The sequence below is a fragment of the Pristiophorus japonicus genome, chromosome 9 (genome assembly GCF_044704955.1).
Source record: "Pristiophorus japonicus isolate sPriJap1 chromosome 9, sPriJap1.hap1, whole genome shotgun sequence".
Classification (NCBI taxonomy): Eukaryota; Metazoa; Chordata; class Chondrichthyes; family Pristiophoridae; genus Pristiophorus; species Pristiophorus japonicus.
In genome coordinates this window covers 18,323,807-18,350,138 of record NC_091985.1, presented here as the reverse complement: position 1 = coordinate 18,350,138, position 26,332 = coordinate 18,323,807, and the positions used below count along the sequence as shown (strand labels likewise).

The following is a 26,332-nucleotide window of genomic DNA, read 5'->3' as shown; positions in this document are numbered from 1 at the left end:
CCCCATCCACCACCTGTTCTTTAGGTCCCGGGTTTTTTGTTGGACCTCAGCCGTGAGCCGCCTCTAATGCTGCCTTGCTGCTCCCGAGTTGGGCTATTGTTTAAGGCTCAGAAACGCCCTGCGCTTGCGATCCATTAGCTCTTGGATCTCCTGATCATTCTCATCAAACCAGTCCTGGTGTTTCCTGGTTGAGTAACCAAGTGTTTCTTTGCAGGCACTGGTTATGGAGGCCTGGAGAGCAGACCCAGCGCTGTGGGCATTCTGCGTCTCAGGTCATCAAGGCACGCCAGTTTAGCTGTGAGGCACTGGCTGTATAGGGCTCTCTTAGCTAGCTCTTTGAGTGCCCTGCCATTGACTATTTTTGCGGCACTGCTTCTGCTGCCCCCTCCGCTTTGGGGCTATGTTAATGTCGATGATGGATCGGATTAGGCAGTGGTCTGTCCAGCAGTCGTCGGCTCCTGTCATAGCGCGGGTGATGCGCACATCCTTGTGATCCCTGGCTCAGACAATGACATAATCGAGCAGGTGCCAGTGCTTGGAGGGAGGGTGTTGCCACGATTCCTTGTATTTGTCTCTCTGGCGGAACAAGGTGTTGGTGATGACAAGTTCGTGCTCTAGACATTTTGTCAGGAGTAGGGTACCGCTGGAGTTGGCTTTCCCTACACCCTCTCTGCCAATCATGCCTCCCCAGAGGGCTGTGTCCCTGCCAACCTTGGCGTTGAAGTCGCCGAGGAGGACCAGTTTGTTGCCCGTGGGGACACAGGACAGGGATTTTGAGAGGTTGGAGTAAAAACTCTTTTTGGCCTCATTTGTTGCATCGAGTGTTGGGGCGTACGCACGGATGACTGTGGCGCATTGATTCCGGGATAGGGTGAGTCGAAGAGTCATGAGGCGTTCGTTAGCACCACAGGGGGAGTCTTTGAGGCGGTCAACCAGCTTGTTTTTGATGGCAAAGCCAACTCCGTGGAGGCGGCGTTCTTCCTCTGGTTTCCCTTTCCAGAAGAACTTGCTTCGGGAGTCATGTCGGGCATGTGGACGATGTGGCCCACCCACCGGAGCTGGTCAAGTGTGGTCAGTGTTTCAATACTGGCCTGAGCGAGAACACCGACTTTAGTGCGTCTATCCTACCAGGGGATTTGCATGGTGGTACTTCTCCAGCGTTTTGAAGTGTCTACTGTATACGGTCCACGTCTGAGCCATATAGGAGGGTGTGCATCACTACTGCCTTGTAGAGCCTAAGCTTGGTGCCAGATTTGAGGTCCTGGTCTTCAAACACTCTCTGCCTCAAGCTGCGCTGGTACACTGGAGATGGTATTGGACCTTGCTGATAGTGGGCTCCCGAGGTATGGAAAATGGTCCATGTTGTCCAAGGCTATGCCGTGGAGTAACTGAGGGGGCGGCGGGGTGGGGGGGGGGGTGTGGTGCGGGGGCAGTGTTATGTGGCAGGGTCAGGTTGGTGGAGGACGTTTGCCTTACGGATGTTTAGTGTAAGGCTTATGCTTTCATATGCCTCAGTGAAGATGTTGATGATGGCTTGGAGTTCAGCCTCTAAATGTGTGCAGATGCAAGCATTGTCCACGTGCTGTCATCATCATAGGCAGTCCCTCGGAATCGAAGAAGACTTGCTTCCACTCCCAAATTGAGTTCCCTGATGGCTGAACAGTCCAATACGAGAGCCACAGACCCAGTTACAGGTGGCTTGTACGTCAATGACAGAGGATGGGATGACCTTAGATCTAGCCCGGAGGCGCTAGACGAAGATTGAACAGGTTTCCATTGGTTCTACAGTTTAGTTGCACTTGTTGAGAATGAAATGGAGCATTGCAGCAAGATTGATCGAGAAGAGCGTTGGTGCAATGACGCAGACCTGCTTGACCCCGGTCCAGACGTGGATTGGGTCTGTGATGGATCCGTCGGTCAGGATCCCGGCTTGCATGTCATCATGGAGCAGGTGGAGGATGACGACAAACTTTTGGGGGCAGCCGAAACAGAGGACGCTGCTCCATAGTCTCTCCCGGTTGACAGTGTCAAAGGCCTTTGTGAGGTCAAAGGAGGCCATGTACAAAGGTTGGTGCTGTTCCTTGCATTTATCTTGTAGTTGTCGGCGGTGAAGATCATGTCCGTTGTCCCCCTTAGTGGATGGAATCTGCATTGTGACTCTAGGAGGAGCTCTTCAGCCACGGGGAGAAGACGGTTGAGGAGGATTCTTGCGATGACTTTCCCAGTGGCCGACAGCAGGGAGATTCCTCTGTAGTTGCCTCAGTTGGACTTGTCCCCTTTTTTGAAGATGGTCACGATTACGACATCTCTAGAGATCTCCCAGCATGCTCGCCTCCTTCCAGATAAGAGAGATATTTATCCCTCAATCAACAACAAAAACAGATTATCTGGTCATTATCACATTGTTGTTTGTGGGAGCTTGCTGTGTGCAAATTGGCTGCCGCATGCCTACATTACAACAGTGTCCACACTTGAAAAGTACTTCGTTGGCTGTAAAGCGCTTTGAGATGTCCAGTGGTCGTGAAAGGTGCTATATAAATGCAAGTCTTTCTTTTATAAACTGTTACATCTCTAACTTCTTCCAGATCTGATGAAAGGTCATCGACCTGAAACTCTTAACTCTGTTTCTCTCTCCACAGATGCTGCCTGACCTGCTGAGTGTTTCCAGCATTCTCTGTTGCTGTTTCAGAGTTCCAACATCCGCGGTATTTTGGCGTTTGTATCGAGTGGAGAGAGAGAGCAGCGTGTTTAGCAGCGTCAGCGCAGGAGAGAGAGCAATGAATGGATCTTTAAAATGCACCTGCTCAGATCTGCCGAGTACACAACTGTGCCAGTTGGGTCTTCGAGCTGCAATCTTGGTGTGGGCGGTGATGGAGGGCTGCATGAGCAACAAAACGGTGTCCCTGCAACAGCCTGGACCGTTAGGTGAGCAAGTGGGGAATATGTAAATACCAATGTGGAGTGGGTAGTTACAGTGAGGTAGGGGGGAAACAACTTGCATTTATACAGCGCCTTTAACGTATTAAAACGTCCTAATGCGCTTCACAGGAGCAATTATCAAACAAAATTTGACACCGAGCCGCAAGATATTAGGACAGGTGACCAAAAGCTTGAAGAAAGAGGTAGGTTTTATGGAGCATAATAAAGGAAAGAGCTGAGGCGGTTTAGAAAGAAAGACTTGCATTTATATAGCGCCTTTCACGACCACCAGACGTTTCAAAGCGTGTTACAACCACTGTTGTAATGTGGGAAATATGGCAGCCAATTTGCGCACAGCAAGCTCCCACAAACAGCAATGTGATAACAAAAACAGATTATCTGCTCATTATGTTGATTGAGGGATAAATATTGACCAGGACACCGGGGATAACAATCCGGCTCTTCTTCAAAATAGTGCCGTGGGATCTTTTATGTCCATCTGAGAGAGCAGACAGGGTTTAACGTCTCGTCCGAACAACGGCACCTCCGACAGCGCAGCACTCCCTTGGTATTGGAGTGTCAACCTACAACAACAACTTGTATTTATATAGCATCTTTAATGTAGTAAAATGTCCCAAGGGACTTCACAGGAGTGTTACAAGACAAAATAAATAAATTTGACATCGAGCTACAAAAGAAGAAATTACAGCAGATGGGTCAAAGAGGTAGGTTTTAAGGAGAGTCTTAAAGGAGGAAAGAGAGGTGGCGAGGTTTAGGGAGGGAGTTGCAGAGCTTGGGGCCAGGCAGCCGAAGGCACGGCCACTAATGGTTAAACAGTTATAATCAGTGATGGCAGAACTTGAGGAGCACAGACATCTCGGTGTGGGGTGGGAGGGGTCAGCCATGATCTTATTGAATGGCAGATCAGGCTCGCGGAGCCAAATGGCCTACTCCTACTAATATTTCTTATGTTCTTATGTGAGGCTGAAGGAGGTGACAGAGATCGATGTGTGTGTTCAAGTCTCTGGAGTGGGACTTGAACCCACAGCCTTCTGACCCAGAGGCGAGAGTGCTACCCACTGAGCCACAGCTGACACTCGGAGAAAATTCCACAGCTTAGCGACCAAGCGGCGGAAGGCAAGGCCGCTAATGGAAAACAGAGGGACACAAAGGCGGCAAGTACATAGCAGGATTTCATTATACAACTGCACGAACAGCAAAGAGATGCAATTAAGCGGAATTAAGTAACACCAATTCAGGTAGTCTCAGAGCCGGCGATGATTGACACGACCCAGTGGGTAAGTGTCAAGCTGAGAAATGAATGAGCCATGAAGTGTTCCGACCAGCCCCCACGGCAATTAAGAGCCGAGTTTCTATTCAAGGGGATAACGCTCCTTGTTAAGGGGAGACAGTGGGCAGGTGCGACACTGCGACCCTTTCAACAGCTTTCCTCATAAGACAAGTTTTCGGTGCGGTTTGCGGCTAGTGAGAAACGAAGCTGGCGTTCCCACCATTGATTTGAAATGCCACTTCCCCAGACTATTTGCGGTACAGTGGATTGCAGCGGCACTAAATCGCACATCTGTAAAAGCCCTCATCCTCATCCACAGCTCTCTCCACCAAAGCAGGTTTGCAGCTCAGGAGGAGGCCACTCGGCCCAGTGTGTCTGTGCTGGCTGTTTGCTAGAGCAGTCGAAAACCAATGTCCTGCTCTCTCCCCACAGCCCTGCATCTTTCTCTGCTTTAAATACTTAGCCATCCTGGGAGCCTTAAAGATGCTACATTGCCTCAACGGGCACAATTCAACCCCACCTCAAAAAAAGAGGAAAATCCTTCCTCTGAAAAACATCACTGTAAAATGATGGCTCAATGGCTACTGAAGAAAGTTCCTCCACATTATGTGGATATCAATGAAAACACTGTCCATTATACACAATTCTTTCTTTGATGACTCAATGGGTAACACTGTGGTCCTGAGTCATAATGAAACCAGGAGGTTTGCCGATTTGCCGATTTGCCTATGTTCAGTTGGCCTCATCTGGGCAGGGTAGCTGTGGGGAGCCTGTAACTGGTCTCAGTATCCTGGGCCCTGGGGGGGGGGGGGGGGGCGGGGCGTTGGGGCTTGATTAGGAAAAGTTCACGCTCCTAATCACGAGGTACCGCGTCCACTCGCCACCCCCCCCACCCCCCTCTCACAGGAAGAAGGGCCACCTGTACGCGGTAATGGAGGCAAACTGGTGCCCAAGAGAAACTCAGCACTTCGGGAGAGGCAAGAAGAACGGGAGAGCAAACAGCGGTAAGGAGAAAGCAATTGGAGTCCGGATATTGTTCAAAATCTAGCACTTTTAATCTCTTATTTATTCTTGGGATGTGGGAGTCACTGGCAAGGCCGACATTTATTGCCCATCCCAATGTGGTAGTGGGCATCCTTCTTGAACCGCTGGCGCTAACAGTTTGATACAACGGAGAGGCTTGCTAAGCCACATCAGAAGGCTGTTAATGATGTTGGGCTGGAGTTGGGGAAGGATAGCAGGTTTCCTTCCCTAAAAGAGACTCGTGAACCCGTTGGTTTTTTTTTGACAACAATCACTTTTACTGATCATTTTTTTTTAAATTTCCAGATTTGAAGATAATCCTAAGTTTGAGATAATGAACCCAATGCAAGGACAAGCCGCATCGGATGTAACTCAATACTGGGTGGGAGTGGGTAAACTGGAGAAAAAAGATGACCAATCAAAAAGCGGAGGTGGTTTGGCTCTGCTAGACATTAGAGGTTGATTTGACCTGTTCACGATTCAGGAGTGTAGCCTGCAGTATTGTACGCAAGCCAAGCTGAGCAACACCGCCGTCTCAACGCAATGCACGGTTACATTTACTCATTCTAGAGCCTTCAGAATTAACCGATTCTGGCCAAGAGAAGTTGATTTCTGTCAACACTGACATTTTTATGGCCAACAGAAACCCTCTAGGTGCCAATTCGTGCACCACATACACACCTTCAAAGCGAGTGAACTCAGCCTTGCTGAGTCCTTGCTTGTCTATTCCCAACGATTTCCCCTCTTTCCTCACATGCCCAAGGCTGCCTGGCCCATTCCAAAGTGGAACGGGGGCTCGTGTGGAACGTGAGCACCTGCACAGTCTAGTTGGACCCAATGGCCTGTTTCTGTGCTGTAAAGCTCCTCTGGTCTAGTGAGAGCATGCTACCTCACATACACTGACGGACTCTCAGCACACTCCTGTGGCTTCCACAGAGCAGCCAAGTATTCAACGCATGCATATGCTTGCACAGCAGAGCATCAAGCTTTAATCGTTGGCCAAGTTATCTCTGCGCAAACCATTAAAGGAGTTTGTTCTGTTCAGTTCTATATTTACATGTGTTTAAACGTGCCAGATGGAATTGTGAAGAGGGCAACGATGTGCCCATCTGCCACTTTGAGGGAAGCGAGGGAGAAAGGGGCCAAGGGTTACACTGAACAAGCACTCGACCATGAATCTGATACTGCAGCAGTGCGTCGCTCCAAGCCTGCGCTCATCAGTTCGTTATCTTGTTTTAATTAGCAGCAATTCCTCACGGTGACTGCTGGGGGTGATGGGGGAACAAAACAATACAATTCCTGATACTGAAACAAACCACTTGGCAAGTTACGATCGCACATCGTTTCCCTGGAACCAGATAAAGGCTGCAGAGTTCCGCCTGTTAACAATCATAGGAACAGGAGTAGGCCATTTAGCGCCTGCTCCGCCATTCAATGAGAACATGGTCGATCTGCGATCTTCCTCCACATACCCGCCTTTGCCCCATACCCCTTCATACCTTTGGTGAGCAAAAATCTATCAATCTCAGGTTTAAAATTAATTGATCTGGCATCAATTGCCTTTGGCTGAAGAGAGTTCCAAACTTCTATCACCCTTTGTGTGTAGAAGTGTTTCCCAGCCTCACTCCTGAAAGTCTTAAAAATTAGAGCCAGACCTATGCCCCCCAATCGTAGACTCCCCAACCAGCGGAAATAGTTTCTCTCGATCTATCCCATCAATTCCTCTTAATACCGTAAAAACCTCAATTTATTCGCACATCATCGGGTACAATGGGGACTCCCGCTCCCTGGTACGTTAATGCGAGTTAGTCGGCTTCATAAAGGCTCAAATGTTGTTTCCCGAGAATTTCGCCCCTATCATGGGGCAGCTTGGTGAACCGACACGGTAGGGATATGGGGCTGAATGATTCGGAGCTGATGTCTGCATTCCCGTATGCGGCAAGTTCACAATCTGATCTTGAAAGGGGTTGAGTGGTGAGTGGGTTCAAAAATAAAGGTCCCTCCCCAAGTGTTCTCACCATCTCCAGCACCAGTGCCACTGACAGAGCTTTGGCAACTGGCTGACTGCCCTCACATCGGACAGGGCTTAATCTCCTTGCTTGGGGCCACGGCGTAGATAAAATGAATGCGGTCTGACCAGGATCGCATATCAATCACGGTGGCACGATCGTCGACCTCACTCACTAATGCTGTACTGACCGTGCAGTGTCACCATCTGAGCAGGCACCCTTGGCTGTCCCGCCCGCTGGCAGCCTTGCAGGATGGAAAAGGCAGCACTCAGCAAACTCATGATTGGAAACATGTGCACAGACCACTACTTACTAGCCTTTTTATTTTATTCATTAAATGGGATGTGGGTGTCACCAGCAAAACCAGCAGTTATGGCCCATCCCCAATTGCCCTTGAGAAGGTGGTGGTGAGCCGCCATTTCAGAGGGTCAACCACATTGCTGTGGGTCTGGAGTCACATATAAACCAGACCGTGTAAGGACGGCGGGTTTCCTTCGTAAAGGACATTAGTGAACCAGATGGGTTTTTACAACTATCCGGTAGTTTCATCAACACCATTACTAATGTTTTTTTATTCCAGATTTATTTAATTAACTGAATTTAAATTCCCCAGCTGCCATGGTGGGATTTGAACTCACGACTCTGGATCATTAGTCCAGACCTATGGATTACTAGTCCAGTAAGATAACCACTATGCTCCCGTACCCTGGTGAAATGCCTTGCCATCGCTCCTTGGCCAACACACAATTTCTAAAATATGATTTTATTACTAGCTGGTTTGATCCCTTTTCCGACCCCATCAGAAACTGCATCAGGTTACCCCCGAGGACGTGCGGATAGCAATCGCTGGCTCTTAATAAACCCGGCAATTCTTCATTAGTTCCACGCTGCTGTAAATCACAAGATGAGATGAGGACCGTTCAGGAAAGTCCCAAGGGATCGGACAAGTGTTCAATTCGTGGAGGGGAAAGAGGGTGGCGTGAGGGAATGGGTTGGAAAAAGTCTTTGACGTGACACAAATTTGGGCAAGCGATTTTACACAGTACGACATTCCACAACAAAACCGATGAATTTTTATAGTTGCAGCAGGAGACACTGTTTGCCTAAATACAGCACTTTAACAGTAAAAGTTGCATGGACGAGAAAAATGCTGGTTTCTGAGTGATAAATCACTTGGTCTAATCACATCACACAGCACCCAGAGAAGTTAATGCCTCGAGCGGTTCCTCCTTTCTTCCCTACCAACACCACCTTTAACTAGGGAAAAGTCGCAAGGCACTTCACAGGAGCAGAGCCAAAATTTGACACTGAGCCACATGAGATATTTGGACAAGCTGGGTCAAAGAAGCAGGTTTTAAGGAGCATCTTAAAGAGGAGAGAGGCACGGAGAGATTTACAGAGGGAATTCGAGTTTCGGGGCTAGATGGCTGAAGGCACAGCCACCAATGGTGGGGCAGAGAGAGTTGGGGATGCACAGGAGGCCAGAGTTGGAGGAACGTAGAGTTCTCGTGGGGGTTGAAAGACTGGAGATTACAGAGCTGGGGGGGGGGGGGGGAGGGGGCGAGGCCATGGAGGAATTTGAAAACAAGGATGAGAATTTTAAGTTCAAGGAGTTAGTGGGCTGGGAGCCAGGGGTGATGGGAGAACGGGACTGGTGCGAGTTAGGATATAGGCAGCAGAGTTTTGGATGAGCTCAAGTTTATAGAGGGTGGAAAAGGGGAGGCCGGTCAGGAGAGCAGTGGAATAGATAAGTCTAGAGGTAACAAAATCATGAATGAGGTTTCAGCAGCAGATAGTCTGAGGCAGGGTTAGAGACAGGCAATGTTACGGAGGTGGAAGTGTACGATGTGTGTGATGCGGAGGATATGGGGTCAGAAGCTCAGCTCAGGATCAATTAGGATCAACATTCCCTCTAATCTGCGCTGCCTTCTACCAGTCCTTCGTAGCCAGGAACGGCTTTTCCAAAGTGAAATTTCCCACATGCCCTTCAGGAAACGTCACTTTCAGGGTGTTGGGTGAATGCAGCAGTGGTCAGCTCTGACAAGCTGACTCCCTGGAGTACTCGACAATATTTATCCCTCAACCAACATCACTTCTATTTCTTATGTCAGCTGTGGCTCAGTGGGTCGTACTCTAGCCTCAGAGTCAGAAGGTTGTGGGTTCAAGTCCCACTCCAGGGACTTGAGCACAAAAAAAAATCTAGGCTGACACTCCAGTGCAGTGCTAAGAGAGCGCTGCAGTGTCAGAGGTGCCGTCTTTCGGATGAGACATTAAACCGAGGCCTGTCTGCTCTCAAGTGGACGTAAAAGATCCCATGGCACTATTTCAAAGAAGAGTAGGGGAGTTCTCCCCCAGTGTCCTGGCCAATATTTATCCCTCATTCAACATAACAAAAACAGTTTATCTGGTCATGATCACATTGCTGTTTGTGGGAGCTTGCTGTGCGCAAATTGGCTGCCGAATTTCCCACATTACAACAGTGACTACACTTCAAAAGTACTTCACTGGCTGTAAAGCGCTTTGAGACATCCTGTGGTCATGAAAGGTGCTATATAAATACAAGTGTTTCTTTTTCTTATGTTCTATAACAGATTCGTTATTATCACACTGCTGTTTGTGGGAGCTTGCTGTGCACAAAGTAGTTGCCGTGTTTCCTACATTACAACAGTGACTACACTCCAAAAGTACTTCATTGGCAGTAGGTCGTGAAAGGCGCTATTTAAATGCAAGTCTTTCTTACCCTTTTGACTTGTGCTTAATCTGCTTAAAGCGCCCGCCACATACACAAGGCACAACAGATTGAATTTTAGATATATCAATCAGTCATTCAAGAGAGAAACTAAATGGCAGCGAATTTAAGACAGTAACTCAATCTCCAGGTTCTGCCATGTATGAAATTGCTGACGGTTTAGGCTATCAGAATTGAATGAATGTCTTGTGCCTCACTGCCAGCCATCAATTATCTCCTAAAGGAACTGAGAAGCAGCATTCTGATGCAGATTGGAATAGCTTCCCTTTGAGGTTTTAATTGAGGACAGGAATGCCTGAGCGAGGACACTTTTGATGAGGCAAATTAAGGGCTGCACTTGACTCGCAAGGCACAAGTTACTTATCGCATGAACTCAGTACAGGAATTCAGAAGAAGCATTCTGCAAAAACAACGACTTGCATTTCTGTAGTGCCTTTGGGTAAACGTCGCAAAAGGTGAGCTTCACAGGTGCACAAATCGGACAAAAATTCAGAAACATGTCGGGAAATGATGGCCATTAAATCACAGTCTGCTCCTCTTAATTCAAAGTCCATTAACTCGAAGTGCATGGATGATTCGAATCTGCTTTGTGTACTAAATTATCACCTTGTGTTATTTACATCACTTAATTAAATCAATGGAGAATTCAAGCTTTGTGAAACTTAAAAAAAAAAACTAAAATAACCTAATCATTTGAAAAACGGCAGAATCACCACCATAAACAACCTGCATTTATATGCACCTTCAGCGTAGTAAAACGCCCCAAGGGGCTTCCAAAATCAGGGGTCGACTGGAAATAAATCTGGACATATTTCATCAATAAGCAACTTCTGCCCTTTTGTTTTTGAAAGACTACAAAAAGCACCGGTGTTTCTAAACCTGCTGTTCCTGCTCGGAAGATTAAAGCTTGTGTTTTTATTTCCCCCTCCTCTAGTTTTGCTCCTTTTTCCAACCTCCACCACAAGACATTAGTCACTGGCGACCTATTTTTTTTGTTTTAAAAAAAAGTACGTTTCAGAAACTGCTACATTTCTTTCTCATTTATATCCCCCCATGGGTGCTGTTTCTTTTAATGCAAAGCGTGATCCAAAGGTGAAGATTCCGTAATTACTTGGATTCAACATTTAATTTCATTGGCATATGTTCTGCATTTGAAGTCGGCTCCGGCTTATTTTCATTTGGAACCTTGCCAAAACTGCACGCCAGTTTCAGTCACCTAGAGTTTTCTCATAGGATCATAGAATGATGAAGCACAGGAGGCCGCCATTCAGCCCGACGTGCCTGAGCTAGCTCTCAAAGAGCTACCAAGTAGTCCCACTTCTCCAATCCTTTCACCATAGCCGTGCAAATTTATTCCTGCAATAGCTCTTCTGTAATCTGCGATTATAAGAAATAGGAGCAGGAGTCGTCCATTCGGCCCTTCGAGCCTGCTCTGCCATTCAAGAAGACCATGGCTGATCTATCTATCTCGACTGCACCTTCCCACACTATCCCCATAGCATCCAAAAATTTATCGATCTCTGTCTAGAATATATTCAACGACTGAGCATCCACAGCCTTCTGGGGTAGAGAATTCCAAAGATTCACAGCCCTCTAAGTGAAGAAATCTCTCCTCAGTGTACTTATCCAGTCAACCAGTCCTAATGACAGCATACAACCAAATATGTCCGTGCTAACAGTTCTCAGGTCAAAACTGGAGGCGAGTTCCTTACACACAGGTACAAGTTTTCTGAAACTCGCACTCTAAACTGGAGGGTGGGTGTTATATATGAGGTGCAGAACCAGGGGGCATAGATTGAAAGTAATTGGTATAAGGATTCGAGGAAAAATGTTTTCACCTAGGTGGGGCTCTGGAACTCACTGCATGAAAGGGTGGGAGAGGCAGAAATCCTCATCACATTTAAGAAGTACTTGGATGTGCGCTTCAAGTACCGTAACCTACAGGGCTACGGACCAAGAGCTGGAAAGTGGGATTAGGCTGGGTAGCTCGTCTTCGTCTGTGCCTTATATTTTTATGATTCATTATAAATCGAAGGCTCTGCGGCTTGATAAATGGAAATTTAAAAAATGAATTGGAAGTTATGTGGTAACCAAAAACTCAAATATTCATGGAAAAAAAATTAAATAGAAATGATTCAGAATCATATGTTTGAGCGCAGGTAATGGGATGGATTAAAGCCCAAGGCGTCATAACTGCGTGCTCCTGACACTGCACAATACCATCCGGGTACTGTACTGACACTAACATACAGTGCCATCGGGTACAGTACTGACACTACACAGTGCCATCGAGTACTGTACTGACACACACTGCACAGTGTCATCGGATACTGTACTGACACACACTGCACAGTGTCATCGGGTACTGTACTAACACACACTGCACAGTGCCATCGGGTACTGTACTAACACTACACAGTGCCATCGGGTACTGTATTGACACTGCACAGTGCCATCGGGTACTGTACTAACACACTGCCATCGGGTACTGTACTGACACTAATTGCACTGTGCCATCGGGTACTGTACTGACACTACACACTGCCATCGAGTACTGTACTGACACTAACTGCACAGTGCCATCGGGTACTGTACTGACACACTGCCATCGGGTACTGTACTGACACTACACAGTGCCATCGGGTACTGTACTGACACTAACTGCACAGTGCCATCGGTTACTGTACTGACACTGCACAGTGCCATCGAGTACTGTATTGACACTAACTGCACAGTGCCATCGGGTACTGTACTGACACTAACTACACAGTGCCATCGGGTACTGTACTGACACACACTGCACAGTGCCATCGAGTACTGTACTGACACTGCACAGTGCCATCGGGTACTGTACTGACACTAACACACACTGCCATCGGGTACTGTACTAACACACTGCCATCGGGTACTGTACTGGCACTAACTACACAGTGCCATCGTGTACTGTACTAACACACTGCCATCGGGTACTGTACTGACACTAACTGCACAGTGCCATCGGGTACTGTACTGACACTGCACAGTGCCATCGAGTACTGTACTGACACTAACTGCACAGTGCCATCGAGTACTGTATTGACACTAACTGCACAGTGCCATCGAGTACTGTACTGACACTAACTGCACAGTGCCATCGGGTACTGTACTGACACTAACTACACAGTGCCATCGAGTACTGTACTGACACTAACTGCACAGTGCCATCGGGTACTGTACTGACACTAACTACACAGTGCCATCGGGTACTGTACTGACACTAACTACACAGTGCCATCGAGTACTGTACTGACACTAACTACACAGTGCCATCGGGTACTGTACTGACACTGCACAGTGCCATCGAGTCTGTACTGACACTGCACAGTGCCATCGGGTACTGTACTGACACTAACACACACTGCCATCGGGTACTGTACTAACACACTGCCATCGGGTACTGTACTGGCACTAACTACACAGTGCCATCGGGTACTGTACTAACACACACTGCCATCGGGTACTGTACTGACACTAACTGCACAGTGCCATCGGGTACTGTACTGACACTACACAGTGCCATCGAGTACTGTACTGACACTAACTGCACAGTGCCATCGGGTACTGTACTGACACTAACTGCACAGTGCCATCGAGTACTGTACTGACACTAACTGCACAGTGCCATCGAGTACTGTACTGACACTGCACAGTGCCATCGAGTACTGTACTGACACACTGCACAGTGCCATCGGGTACTGAACTGACACTAACATACAGTGCCATCGGGTACTGTATTGACACTGCACAGTGCCATCGGGTACTGTACTGACACTAACATACAGTGCCATCGGGTACTGTACTAACACTACACAGTGCCATCGGGTACTGTATTGACACTGCACAGTGCCATCGGGTACTGTACTAACACACTGCCATCGGGTACTGTACTGACACTAACTGCACAGTGCCATCGGGTACTGTACTGACACTACACACTGCCATCGAGTACTGTACTGACACTAACTACACAGTGCCATCGAGTACTGTACTGACACTAACTACACAGTGCCATCGAGTACTGTACTGACACTAACTACACAGTGCCATCGGGTACTGTACTGACACACACTGCCATCGGGTACTGTACTGACACTACACAGTGCCATTGGGTACTGTACTGACACTACACAGTGCCATCGAGTACTGTACTGACACTAACTGCACAGTGCCATCGGGTACTGTACTGACACACACTGCACAGTGCCATCGAGTACTGTACTGACACTGCACAGTGCCATCGGGTACTGTACTGACACTAACACACACTGCCATCGGGTACTGTACTAACACTGCCATCGGGTACTGTACTAACACTGCCATCGGGTACTGTACTGGCACTAACTACACACTGCCATCGGGTACTGTACTAACACACACTGCCATCGGGTACTGTACTGACTAACTGCACAGTGCCATCGGGTACTGTACTGACACTACACAGTGCCATCGGGTACTGTACTGACACTGCACAGTGCCATCGGGTACTGTACTGACACTGCACAGTGCCATCGGGTACTGTACTGACACTAACTGCACAGTGCCATCGGGTACTGTACTAACACTACACAGTGCCATCGGGTACTGTACTGACACTGCACAGTGCCATTGGGTACTGTACTGACTAACTGCACAGTGCCATCGGGTACTGTACTGACACTAACTGCACAGTGCCATCGGGTACTGTACTGACACTGCACAGTGCCATCGAGTACTGTACTGACACTAACTGCACACTGCCATCGGGTACTGTACTGACACACTGCACAGTGCCATCGGGTACTGTACTGACACACACTGCACATGCCATCGGGTACTGTACTGACACTGCACAGTACAATGCGTGTAGTATACGGACACAGGGAAAGGTAGGGGAAGGGGGAGGAGGATGTGAGGTGGAGTTGGACAGGCAAGGAGGGAAGCAAGGGTCAGATTAGCAAGTGGGTGAAGGAATAGTTGGACATGCAAAACATTTTTTGAAAAAAGTTAACAGATAATTTTGGCAGTTACGAGACATTCTAAATAGTTCGATCCCATTGCACATTTATGCTCGAGAGAGAATGCGGTTTACACCCAAGGCTCGGTGTTGCTGGTTTCCATTCTTGCCTATTTGGACCACAATCCCACTCCAGCCACTCTTAACAGCCTGAAACACAATCCGCTCCGGGCTCCCTCTGCAATCCGCCAGACGGCAGCATAGTCCAGCGATGACTGTCCGAGGTCAGATGGACAATAATTTCCACCAGCTCCTGCACCGTGAACCTCTCGCCGGGGCAGGAACAGCAGGGCCGGCTCCCTGGAATGCCAGGAACGGTTCCCCAGAACATTAGGGCAGACTCCCTGGAAGACCAGGATCAGGGCGGACTCCCTGGAACACCAGGGCAGTCACCACTCCCCTACTGTCAGCCATTCTCGCTGTGCTCGCACACTAATTTTTGCAACAACAAAAAAACTTTTCAAAACATCACAGCAGCCAGAACTTCCCATGGTTCTTGCTGAAGCTCGCTCTTTCATTTGACGAACATGCCACTGAAAGGAATTCACACTTCAGGCTTGCAAGCCCAATCAAACAACAAACAAAGCAGTGGATACATGTGTAAAACCAGTTTACTGCAAAGACTATACTGACTTTTCAAGCGTCTGCAGCTCCATCTGTGATCTCCTCTCACAGCCATCCCTCGCTTGCTCCCCAGCCACGGCACACTGAAGCCCACCACTGCCGACCCCTGCCCACACTCGCTCTTTCCCTCCTCCCCGTCCTATCTGCTCAAACACTAATAAGGCTCCGACATCCCAGAATTCTGCTGCTTATTCTGCTTGGCTGCACACGAAGACCCCATGAGGTTCCCAGGGGGAGAGGAGAAGCTATTTATAAGAAATTGTACGCTATCAGTTTTGGCATTGTGTCAATGTCATTATATTAGGAAGCGGCAACAGTGGAGAGAGTGAGTGAGAGAATGTGAGAGTGTGTGAGAGAGTGCGAGTGTGAGTGTGCGTGTGGACGCACACATTCATTAAGCCACACCGTAAGGAGTTAATCAATCACAGCTCACTGCCAGACATCACAAACACTTTCCAATGTTTTTCTTTTTGGAAACATTTGAATCACTACTCTCCTTGGTTTCACATATTTATCCCTCAACCAACACCTCAAAAACAGATTAGCTCGTCATTATCTCATTGTTGTTTGTGGGAGTTTGCTGTGCGCAAACTGGCTGCTGAGTTTCCTACATTACAGAGCTGACTGCACTTCAAAAGTATTTCATTGGCTGTAAAGCGCTTTGGGACGTCCGGAGATCAGGAAAGGCACTATAGAAATGGGAGTCTTTCTCTATTTCTCTCCCTCTTTTTTTTCGTGTCTTTTTTTTCTCTCTCTTCCACGATGGGCCGCAAAGTGACATAGAAATCCCCAATATACAGAGGGCGCCGTTCCCAATACCCAGAGAGTAACGGGCGAGTAGCAAAGCCACGAAGATCAGGGTGGCTTCCAGATGCTCGATCTCCAGTCTGTGCGGAGTTGCCTACTCTCAAGTCACATGGCAAGGGGTGGTACAATTGGCCTCAAGCACCTCCAGGTTGGCGCGGGGAAAGCCATGCCTGCAGCCTGTTGTGAAATCAGTTGCCCCTTTATATCCCGAACATGCAGGTGGACCTCCGGTTACCGGGCGAATAACCACAGTGCTTGGATGGTGCTGTGTACCCTTGGTTTGGCAGAGGACAACCTGGGACAAGCCAGGCTTCCATTGGCAGGAGGAGGGTTGGTAACCTGAAAGGTCTGGACAGAGTAGACAGAGGGTAACTGAGGGTAACTGTTCCCCTTGGCAGAAAAGAGTCGAGAATCAGAGGACACAGATTTAAGGTGACTGGCAAAAGAAGCAAACATGACATAAGAAAAAAACCTTTTTACGCAGCGCGTGACTGGGATTTGGAATGCACTGCCCGAAAGGGTAGTGGAAGCAGATTCAATCTTATCTTTGAAAAGGGAGTTGGATAAGTCCCTGAAGGAAAAGAAATTGAAGGGCTACAGGGAAAGGGCGGGGGAGTGGGACAAGCGGAGAGTCGGCACGGGCTCAATGGGATGTATGGCCTTCCGTGCTGTAACCATTCTATGGTTCTATGAGGGACAATGAGGAGACATTTTTTTTACGCAGTAAGCTGTTGTGATCTGGATCGCAGTGCCTGCAATGGCGGTGAAAGCAGATTCAATCACAACTGGCAAAAGGGAATTGTATATATACTTGAAAAGGAGAAATTTGCAGGGCTATGGGGAAAGAGTTGTGATGCGGGACTAATTGGATCGCTCTTTCAAAGAGCCAGCACAGGCACAATGGTCTGAATGGCCTCCTTCTGTGCGGTTAAGATAATATACCAAAGACTACACACTTGTTGCCCGCTCTCCAAAAAGAAAACAAATGCCAAGAGGCACAAAGTGTTTATGGACTATAAAAAAAGTGAAGACTAAACTTGGATTTTAACTGAAACAAGAATCTGGTAATGTCCGAGTTGCAAATAAATCTGTATCTTCCTTCACCAAGGCAAAGCTGCCACCTTATCTTGTGCATGTGTGACACCACAGGCCCACAGTGACCTGCCCTTAAGCACAGCCATTACCCAAAACCTGAAGCTCACTCAGCTCATTATCTCCGACACTAAGAACAGGGTCACAGCGGAACATGTAAATTGCCCTTTGTGAGCGAGGGGGTTAGAATACCAGGAAGAAATCTGAACAATGCAGAGATGGAGATGTCCCACAGAGCAGCCGAGACGAGGCTTTAGCCCAACAGACACCTTAGTTAATTTTTTAATTGCCGTGCGTGAGCAAAGAAACCACTTTATTAAACCATTTCAGCTCCACTGGCCGCAGTTTTGAACTGTACCATTTTAAGAAGGATTATTGCATCCCTCGACCTTTCATCCCAAAGAAAGCTGCGAATAGCTGACCAAAGATCCGGCTGGGATGTGTGCATGCGATTGCTTGACTGGGAAGAAACATTGAGTGAGGACAGGAGTTCTCCTGAACAATGAAATAGAACTTGCATTTCTTTGGCAGCTTTCCCAACCTCAGGATGTCACAAAGCGTTTACAGTCGATGAAGTACTTTATTTGAAGTGTAGTCACTGTTGGAATGTAGGAAACCCAGCAGCCAATTTTCACACAGCAAGAATCCACAAACAGTCAATGTGATAACTGGTTGAGGGATAAATATTGGCCAGGTCACCAGGGTGAACTCCCATGTTCCTCCGAATGGCCTACTCCTGCACCTATTTTCTATGTTTCTATGTGTTCACATTCATATAACACCATGTGGCTGGAATCCAGATAGTGGAGTGGTTTCAATACCAGATTATATTAACAACTTGTATTTATATAGTGCCTTTAACTTAGTACAACGTCCCAAGGTGCTTCACAGGAGTGTGTTATAAGACAAAAATTTGACACCAAGCCACATGAAGAGGTAATAGGACAGGAGGTAGGTTTTAAAGAGCTTGGGGCCTAGGCAGCTGAAGACACTGCCTCTAATGGTGGGGCGAAGGTAATCGGTATGCGCAAGAGACCAAAATTGGAGGAACATGGAGATCTACACATTAAAATAAATATATTTACACAGAATAAATAAGGCAGAACTCCCGTGCTCCTCCTCTTATAGTGCCATGGGATATTTTACATCCACCCGCGAGGCCTCGTTTTAATGCCTCATCCGAAAAAAAGGCATCTTCGACAGTGCAACACTCAGTACAACACCAGGGTTTCAGCCTCAACTTTGTGCTGAAGACTCTGGAGCAGGAATTGAACCCACAACCTTCTGACTCAGAGGCAAGAGTTCTGCCCACTGAGCCACGGTTGCAGAAGTACAACTAAGCAGCATATTTACCCCCGAGCCACTGGGAAACCGAGTCTTAAAACACACGCACAGTAGCAGGTTAATAAACTGCAGTGTTATGAGGAAATTTGACTCTCTTGGAAAATAAGAATGCACTTGTCCTCGTTCCGAGTGGTCCCAGGTGCATTGCTCCTTCAGTGGAATACTTTCTATTAGGAGAATAGCTCTTTGTTGTCCTGCTTCTACACCTGTGAGCATCTGACTCTGGAGAAAGTCATTTAGCTGGGTAGTTTGGGGGGGGGGGGGCAGAGAAAAATATTGAAATACTTTTAAAGGGCTCCGCAGCACATTTAGAACAAGTTCCTGGAAAGTAATGAGGAAGGTCGTCAAAATGCACTGATCGCAAAAGAACCTTTCAACCAGCCATCACTCTTCTAATTCCTGATAAGAGCTTTCTGATTAATCTCTCGAGCTGGGTGAGGGGAAGGGGTTGTACTGTTTCTCTCGCTGATGCTCAGTGGGTCTGTGAAAGGCAGTTGTCTTTCGCATGAAGTTCGGCGACATAGCTTAGTAATATATCAGGACTGGTGGCGGTCTTATTATCTGGGCAGGCCCCCCCTCAACTCGTGTCATCCCTGTGATTATTTATACATTGTCTGAGCTACAGGCAGAGTACGGCTTCATTTACCACTATGTGGCTGACAGGAGCATCCTGAACTATCTTTCTTTCAATGTCTCGAATGTCTAATATTTCCTCTCTTTTGGCGGGGGGGGGTGGTTAACAGCTTCTGACTTCTCCCTCGTCTCCTGAAGGTGGCATTTCTGTGGTGCAGCTCCATGGGCACCTAGGACCTACCTGAAGCTCGCTGAAGTAGCCATTCATTATGCAGACAACTTGGCCGTGTAAGTCGAGGTGGCGGGGGCGGGGAGAGGCACATCGCAGATCAGAGACACAGAGGCCAACATTAGCATCCTCTACATCCAGCCGAGACCAGTCGATGCGACGCGTGCAAGGGATAAATCTTGGGATGACTGGAGGGAGTCCTCAGCTTCTTCCCCTCATTCTGGTTTCCTCTGACACCACTCAACGGGCGGAATCCTCCCCAGCCTCTACCAGCCTGAGAGCCAAGATGTTGGCAGCCCGCACGACAATGGCTCCAGGTAATTTGCCCGTTCGCGTTTCCTCCCACGGCCCTTCGCTGGGAAGCACTCAGCCAACATCCATCAGTGCCACAGACAAGTGGCATGGGTGCACGCAGTGGTGCCAACTCTGACTGGACCTATGCAAGGAGGTTTCGGCGCATGACCTCCCGCTACTAACGCTCCCACCACCACCATCATCATCATCATCGTAGGCAGTCCCTCGAAAATCGAGGAAAGCTTGCTCCCACTCTAACTCAGGTGACTGAACAGTCCAATTCAAGAATTACAGTCTCTGTCACAGGTGGGACAGACAGTCGTTGAAGGAAAGGGTGGGTGGGGAGTCTGGTTTGTCGCACGCTCCTTCCGCTGCCTGCGTTTGTTTTCTGCATGCTCTCGGCAAAGAGACTCGAGGTGCTCAGCGCCCTCCCAGATCAACGACGAGGTCCAACACCGCCTCCAGTCGCCTGAGGAAGAGTGTGTTCGAAGATCAGGCCCTCAAATCTGGCACCAAGCTTGATACCCGCCCTCCTGTATGGCTCAGAGACGTGGACCATATACAGTAGACACCTCAAATCACTGGGGGAATACCAACCATGTCTCCACAAGATTTTGCAATGTCAGTGTTCTCGAACATTCCCACCATTGGTCGCCCGACACGTCCATCCTTGCGGTGCCCCGTCCACTGGAAATCGGACAGACCCATTGCCCGATTGGATGATTCTTAACTCGTCAGTCAAACAACCTTATTTTCTACTCACCATCTCCGATGTTTTCATAATCAGTCAAAGAAAATATTCTAAGAAAGTGAAAAAAAACAGTTTTGTTTGATGCCTCTGTTTTCTCTCCTGGGTTGCGTGCAGCAGTGTTCCAGAGATTAATCTTCAATTCCTGGAGACTCCAGGATAATTCTGGATGGTAGTCTACCCTAGGTACAATGATGGGCACAAATCGACATGCAACTGGGGCATATCGCATTGGGAAACCAGAGAATGAGCCTATCTCTTTCGTTCCCAATTTGTGAGAGCGAGGGAGGAAGTCAAATTTAATGTTTGCACCACTAAACTTTTGTTGGGTATCAAAGGATTATGGAGCAATGGTGGGTAAGTGGAGTCGAGGTGCCGATCGGACATGTATGGCGGATGGAGCAACTCGAGGGGCTACTCCTGTTTCTAATGTAACAATTGATAAAAACTCACTCAGACTTGCATCCAACCAAAAAATGCTTCACATCTGTTAATTCTGCACCTACAGTGTCCATTCCCCAAATAACCAAAGACTTTGTCAAACCGCAGAGTGAACACTGATTAACTGGAATAAATAAAAATGTATTCTCATCCTTGTTTTCAAATCCCTCCATGACTTCACCCTATCCCTATCCATGTAATCTCCTCCAGCTCCACAATCCTGCAAGATCTCCATGTTCCTCCAATTTTGGTCTCTTGTGCATACCGATTACCTTCGCCCCACCATTAGAGGCAGTGTCTTCAGCTGCCTAGGCCCCAAGCTCTTTAAAACCTACCTCCTGTCCTATTACCTCTTCATGTGGCTTGGTGTCAAATTTTTGTCTTATAACACTCCTGTGAAGCACCTTGGGACGTTTTACTAAGTTAAAGGCACTATATAAATACAAGTTGTTAATATAATCTGGTATTAAGACCACTCCACTATCTGGATTCCAGCCACATGGTGTTATATGAATGTGAACACATAGAAACATAGAAAATAGGTGCAGGAGTAGGCCATTCGGCCCTTCAAGTCTGCACCACCATTCAGTAAGATCATGACTGATCATTCACCTCAGTACCCCTTTCCTGCTTTCTCACCATACTCTTTGATCCCTTTAGCCACAAGGGCCATATCTAACTCCCTCTTGAATATATCCAGTGAACTGGCATCAACAACTCTCTGTGGCAGAGAATTCCACAGGTTAACAACTCTCTGAGTGAAGAAATTTCTCTTCATCTCAGTCCTAAATGGCCTGCCCCTTATCCTAAGACTGTGTCCCCTGGTTCTGGACTTCCCCAATATTGGGAACATTCTTCTTGCATCTAACCTGTCCAGCCCCGTCAGAATCTTATATGTTTCTACGAGAGCCTCTCTCATCCTTCGAAACTCGTGTGAATAAAGGCCCAGTCGATCCAGTCTCTCCTCATATGACAGTCCAGCCATCCCTGGAATCAGTCTGGTGAACCTTCACTGCACTCCCTCAATAGCAAGAACGTCCTTCCTCAGATTAAGAGACTAAAACTCAACATAATATTCCAGGTGAGGCCTCACCAATGCCCTGTACAATTGCAGCAAGACTTCCCTGTTCCTATACTCAATACAAAATGAGATATCCAACCTGTGCCCTTGTGTTCATCCATTAGAGATGATTGGAATGCATAACGTTTGCATTCCAAGAACACTATGTTGTGAATCTAATGTTACTGCTAACTACGGTCACAGAATACAATACATGAAGCATAACAGTACCTTCTAGACACAGCACATGTTATGTTCATCACTCGTTGTTACATTTTTTTAATGAAAAGCTTTTGCCCTTCTCTAGGGTTGGAGCTGCACTGAGTGCAGGTTCAGCACTTCATCCAAGTGGTCATTCAATCGAGGGTGGGGAGGGTCAAAGCCAAGTCCAACTCTTTCCTCACCTCAATGTCCACGTTCTAGTTAGGGGGGGGGAAATCACTGGATGGCAATCAGGAGCAGGAACCCAGGCTGATTTCATCCCCTCCCCTCACAACGCCCAGAGGATTGAATCCAACCATGTAGCATAAAAGGAACAGGAGCTTGGGCATGCCTGGGATGTCCGAGACATCAAGCAGATGGGAAGAGTGCGAGTAATGCGCTGGTTTCCTCGATAGGAACATCTGGAAATATGGCAATTCCTTTCTGACCCATGTAACACCAGAGATCAATAAATATGAATGATCCTGTCACAGACTTTGCTACCTCATCTTGCATATCTGCAAAGTGTACACGAGTGGCGGAAAGTAGTAAATGTCAGACGGGAAGATGACCCGTCAAAGTTAAACTGTACACCCTGGGGCGGTGGGGGGTCGGAGGCCGGGGGAAAGGTCTGCAACAATAAGTCCTAAAAAACAGACTGTTGTCCCAGAGCTGAGCTGTACAACACTAATCTCAGCTGAGGCAGCGATTGGGGCTGAACAATTGACCTCAGCAGCCCATTGGGAACAGAGAAAAATAAAATCCGTCAGAGACCTTGCTGCTGTTTCCAAGCTAGTGACAACCCGATAGAAACTGGGATAGTGAACAGAGAATGAACTTCAAGGGTTAAACCCAGACTTCAAGGGTTAAGTTACAGAGAGATTACACACATTAGCATTGTATTCCCTAGAATTAGAAGGTTAAGGGGCGATCAGATCAAAGCTTTCAAGATATTAAGGGGAACAGATAGGGTAGTTCGAGAGAAACTATTCCCGTTGGTTGGGGATTCTCGGACTCGGGGGGCATAGTCTAAAAATTAGAGTTAGGCCTTTCAGGAGTGAAATTAGGAAACACTTCTACACACAAAGGATAGTTGGAATTTGGAACACTCTTCTGCAAATGGCCATTGATGCTAGATCAATTGTTAATTTTAAATCGGAGACTAATAGCTTTTGCTAACCAAAGGTAAAGGGATATAGGCCAAAAGGATAGCGAGTTAGGTCACAGATCAGCCCTGATCTCATTGAATGGCGGTACAGGCTCGAGGGGCTCGTGTTCCTAGGTTCCAATGTTCTAATGAAAGCGAAAAAGAGAAAGACAGTGAGGAGAGGGTAAAAGAAAGAAGGAGAGATAGAGAGAGAAAGAGGGAACAAGAAAGAGGAAGAGAGGCAGAGAGAGAAAGAAAAAGAGAGGCAGAGAGAGAGGGAGAAAGAGAAAGAATGAAAAAGCAAGAAAGTGGGAGAGCGGGAAAGAGAGATGGAATGATGGGGGAAAAAAAGAGCGTGTACACACATATAGGGACGAGCTCATCATTCCTATGGTTAACTTTGCCAGCAAATTTTTGCTGTCAAGGCCTGAAGAATGGCCACTTGTGGCGGTTGAAGGAGGATAAGTACCACCTCAGATGAGTCACTGCTTTTATGTTAAACTTGTATCAAACATTGGCTAGACCACACGAAGTACTGCTAACACAGTTCTGGTCGCCATATTATATAAAAAGGATATTGAGGCACCGGAGATGGCGTTAAAAAAAAGATTTCAAGGATGAAACCAAAACTGAGAGAATATAGCCATCAGGAAAGACTGAAGAAGAAAGGCTGCAGTGCAGGGTGACCTGATGGAGGTCTGTAAGATTATGAAGGGGTTCGATAGGGTAGACATAGAGAAGATGTTTCCACTTGAGGGGAAGACCAAAACTAGGGACCATAAATATAAGATAGTCGCTAATAAATTCAAGAGAGAATTCAGGAGAAACCTCTTTACTCAGAGTGGTGAGAATGTGGAACTTGTTAGAGGAGGGGTGAATAGGATAGATGCATTTAAGGGGAAGCTAGATAAGCACATGAGGGAGAAAGGAATAGAAGGGGATGTTGTTAGGGTGAGATGAAGTTGGGCGGGAGGAGGCTGGTGTGGAACATAAACATCGACACGGACTGGTTGGGCTGAATGGCCTGTCCCTGCTGTGCTGTAAATTCTGTGTCATTCTATGTAAAGAGAGGAAGGGCACAAAACACACATACAAGCACACAGCCACATCCCACTTACATCAACAGCGAAAGCCCAATGAAAACATTTTCTCTGGCCCAACAAAGCTCAGATTTCAATCTGCCGCTTGCCACCAGCATTCCATGACTTTGTTCCAAAGGCCCCTTTTCATTCAGCGGAACACTAATGCAAGCACCAATAATAACATCTCGGTTACGCAGACAGAAAGAGTGCAGTGTCTGGGGATTCCAGCAGCACAAGCCTCTCTGGTGCCTGTGCCAAACAAAGGGCATCTTTGTTACATCTGGCTGAGTCCATATTGTTTGTGGGCAGGAATAGAAGAGGCAGGGAGGGGGGCGGGCAGCAGGATTGAAGCAGCTTATTCTTACTCCAAGCGATAAAAGCTTTAAAGCCTCAGTTGCAAAGAGGCCATGGTATATAGGAGGAGGAGAGATGTTGAGTGGGGAAGGGGAGGGGGGGACGGAGGGGAAGAGAATGTGGAAAAATGGCTGCAGCACCGATGGATTTTGGGGGCGCGGGGAAAGAGATCAGCCATGGTTCTCGCTAAACAGCACGCTCTACCGAAGTGTAAATGTTGGGCAACGACATGATTGGGGAAGACATTACATCTGAACCCAACAGTCAGCCGACTCTTAGACAAGACTTACACATAATTAATGGTCTTTTGGGTAATGTGCCAGAAGATAACTGCCTCGGACAAGGAGACAAGAACTGAGCAGAAACAAATTTAACAGATGGTTTGGGAAGTGAATCCAGGCATCACAACTTGCCTTTATATACCACCTTTAATGTAGTAAAATGTCCCATGGCGCTTAGCAGGAGCATTCATTATACAAAATTGGACACTGAGCCACATAAGTAGATATTAAGAGAGGAGACCAAAAGCTTGGACAGAGGTAGGATTTCATCATCATAGGCAGTCCCTTGGAATCGAGGAAAACTTGCTTCCACTCTTAGCATGAGTTCTTAGGTGGCTGTACAGTCCAATACGAGAACCACAGTCCCTGTCATAGGTGGGACAGATAGTCGTTGAGGGAAGGGGTGGGTGGGACTGGTTTGCCGCACGCTCTTTCCGCTGCCTGCGCTTGATTTCTGCACGCTCTTGGGAATGAGACTCTAGGTGCTCAGTGCCTTCCTGGATGCACTTCCCCAACTTAGGGCGGTCTTTGGCCAGGGACTCCCAGGTGTCAATGGAGATGTTGCACTTTATCAGGGAGGCTTTGGAGGGTGTCCTTGTAACGTTTCCGTTGCCCACCTTTGGCTCGTTTGCTGTGAAGGAGTTCAGAGTAGAGCACTTGCTTTGGCAGTCTCGTGTCTGGCATGCGAACTGTTATGTATGTAAACATTGTAACTGTGTAAGACTTGCCACCAGAGGGCGCAACTGTTGGCGGCCCAAGGGTCACCTGCACACCTCGTGCAAGGGAGTATAAAAGGTTGCCTGCCATGCTGCTTAGGCACTCTGGAGTTGTATTAAAGAGACTAAGGTCACATCAGTTTTAGCTCACAGTACTCAGTCTTGTGGAGTTCTTCCATACTTAACACGAACTATGTGGCCTGCCCAGCGGAACTGATCAAGTGTGGTCAGTTCTTCGATGCTAGGGATGTTGGCCTGGACGAGGACACCCAACGTTGGTGCGTCTGTCCTCCCAGGGAATTTGTAGGATCTCGCG

General features: G+C 47.6%; 1 protein-coding gene across 6 annotated transcripts in view; it reads right to left on the bottom strand.

Moving 5' to 3' along the window:
• LOC139272948 (NHS-like protein 1) overlaps positions 1–26,332 on the bottom strand; it is a 252,393-nt gene that overhangs the window by 168,629 nt on the left and 57,432 nt on the right. Inside the window, exon 1 of one of the 6 annotated variants that reach the window (XM_070889109.1) lies at positions 15,657–15,736. The exons of the other annotated variants lie outside the window; for them this stretch is intronic. Coding sequence (XP_070745210.1) covers positions 15,657–15,702 — 46 coding nt within the window. The 5' untranslated portion in view covers positions 15,703–15,736. Of the gene's footprint in view, positions 1–15,656; positions 15,737–26,332 lie in introns of those variants that run through there. 6 annotated transcript variants of the gene reach the window in all.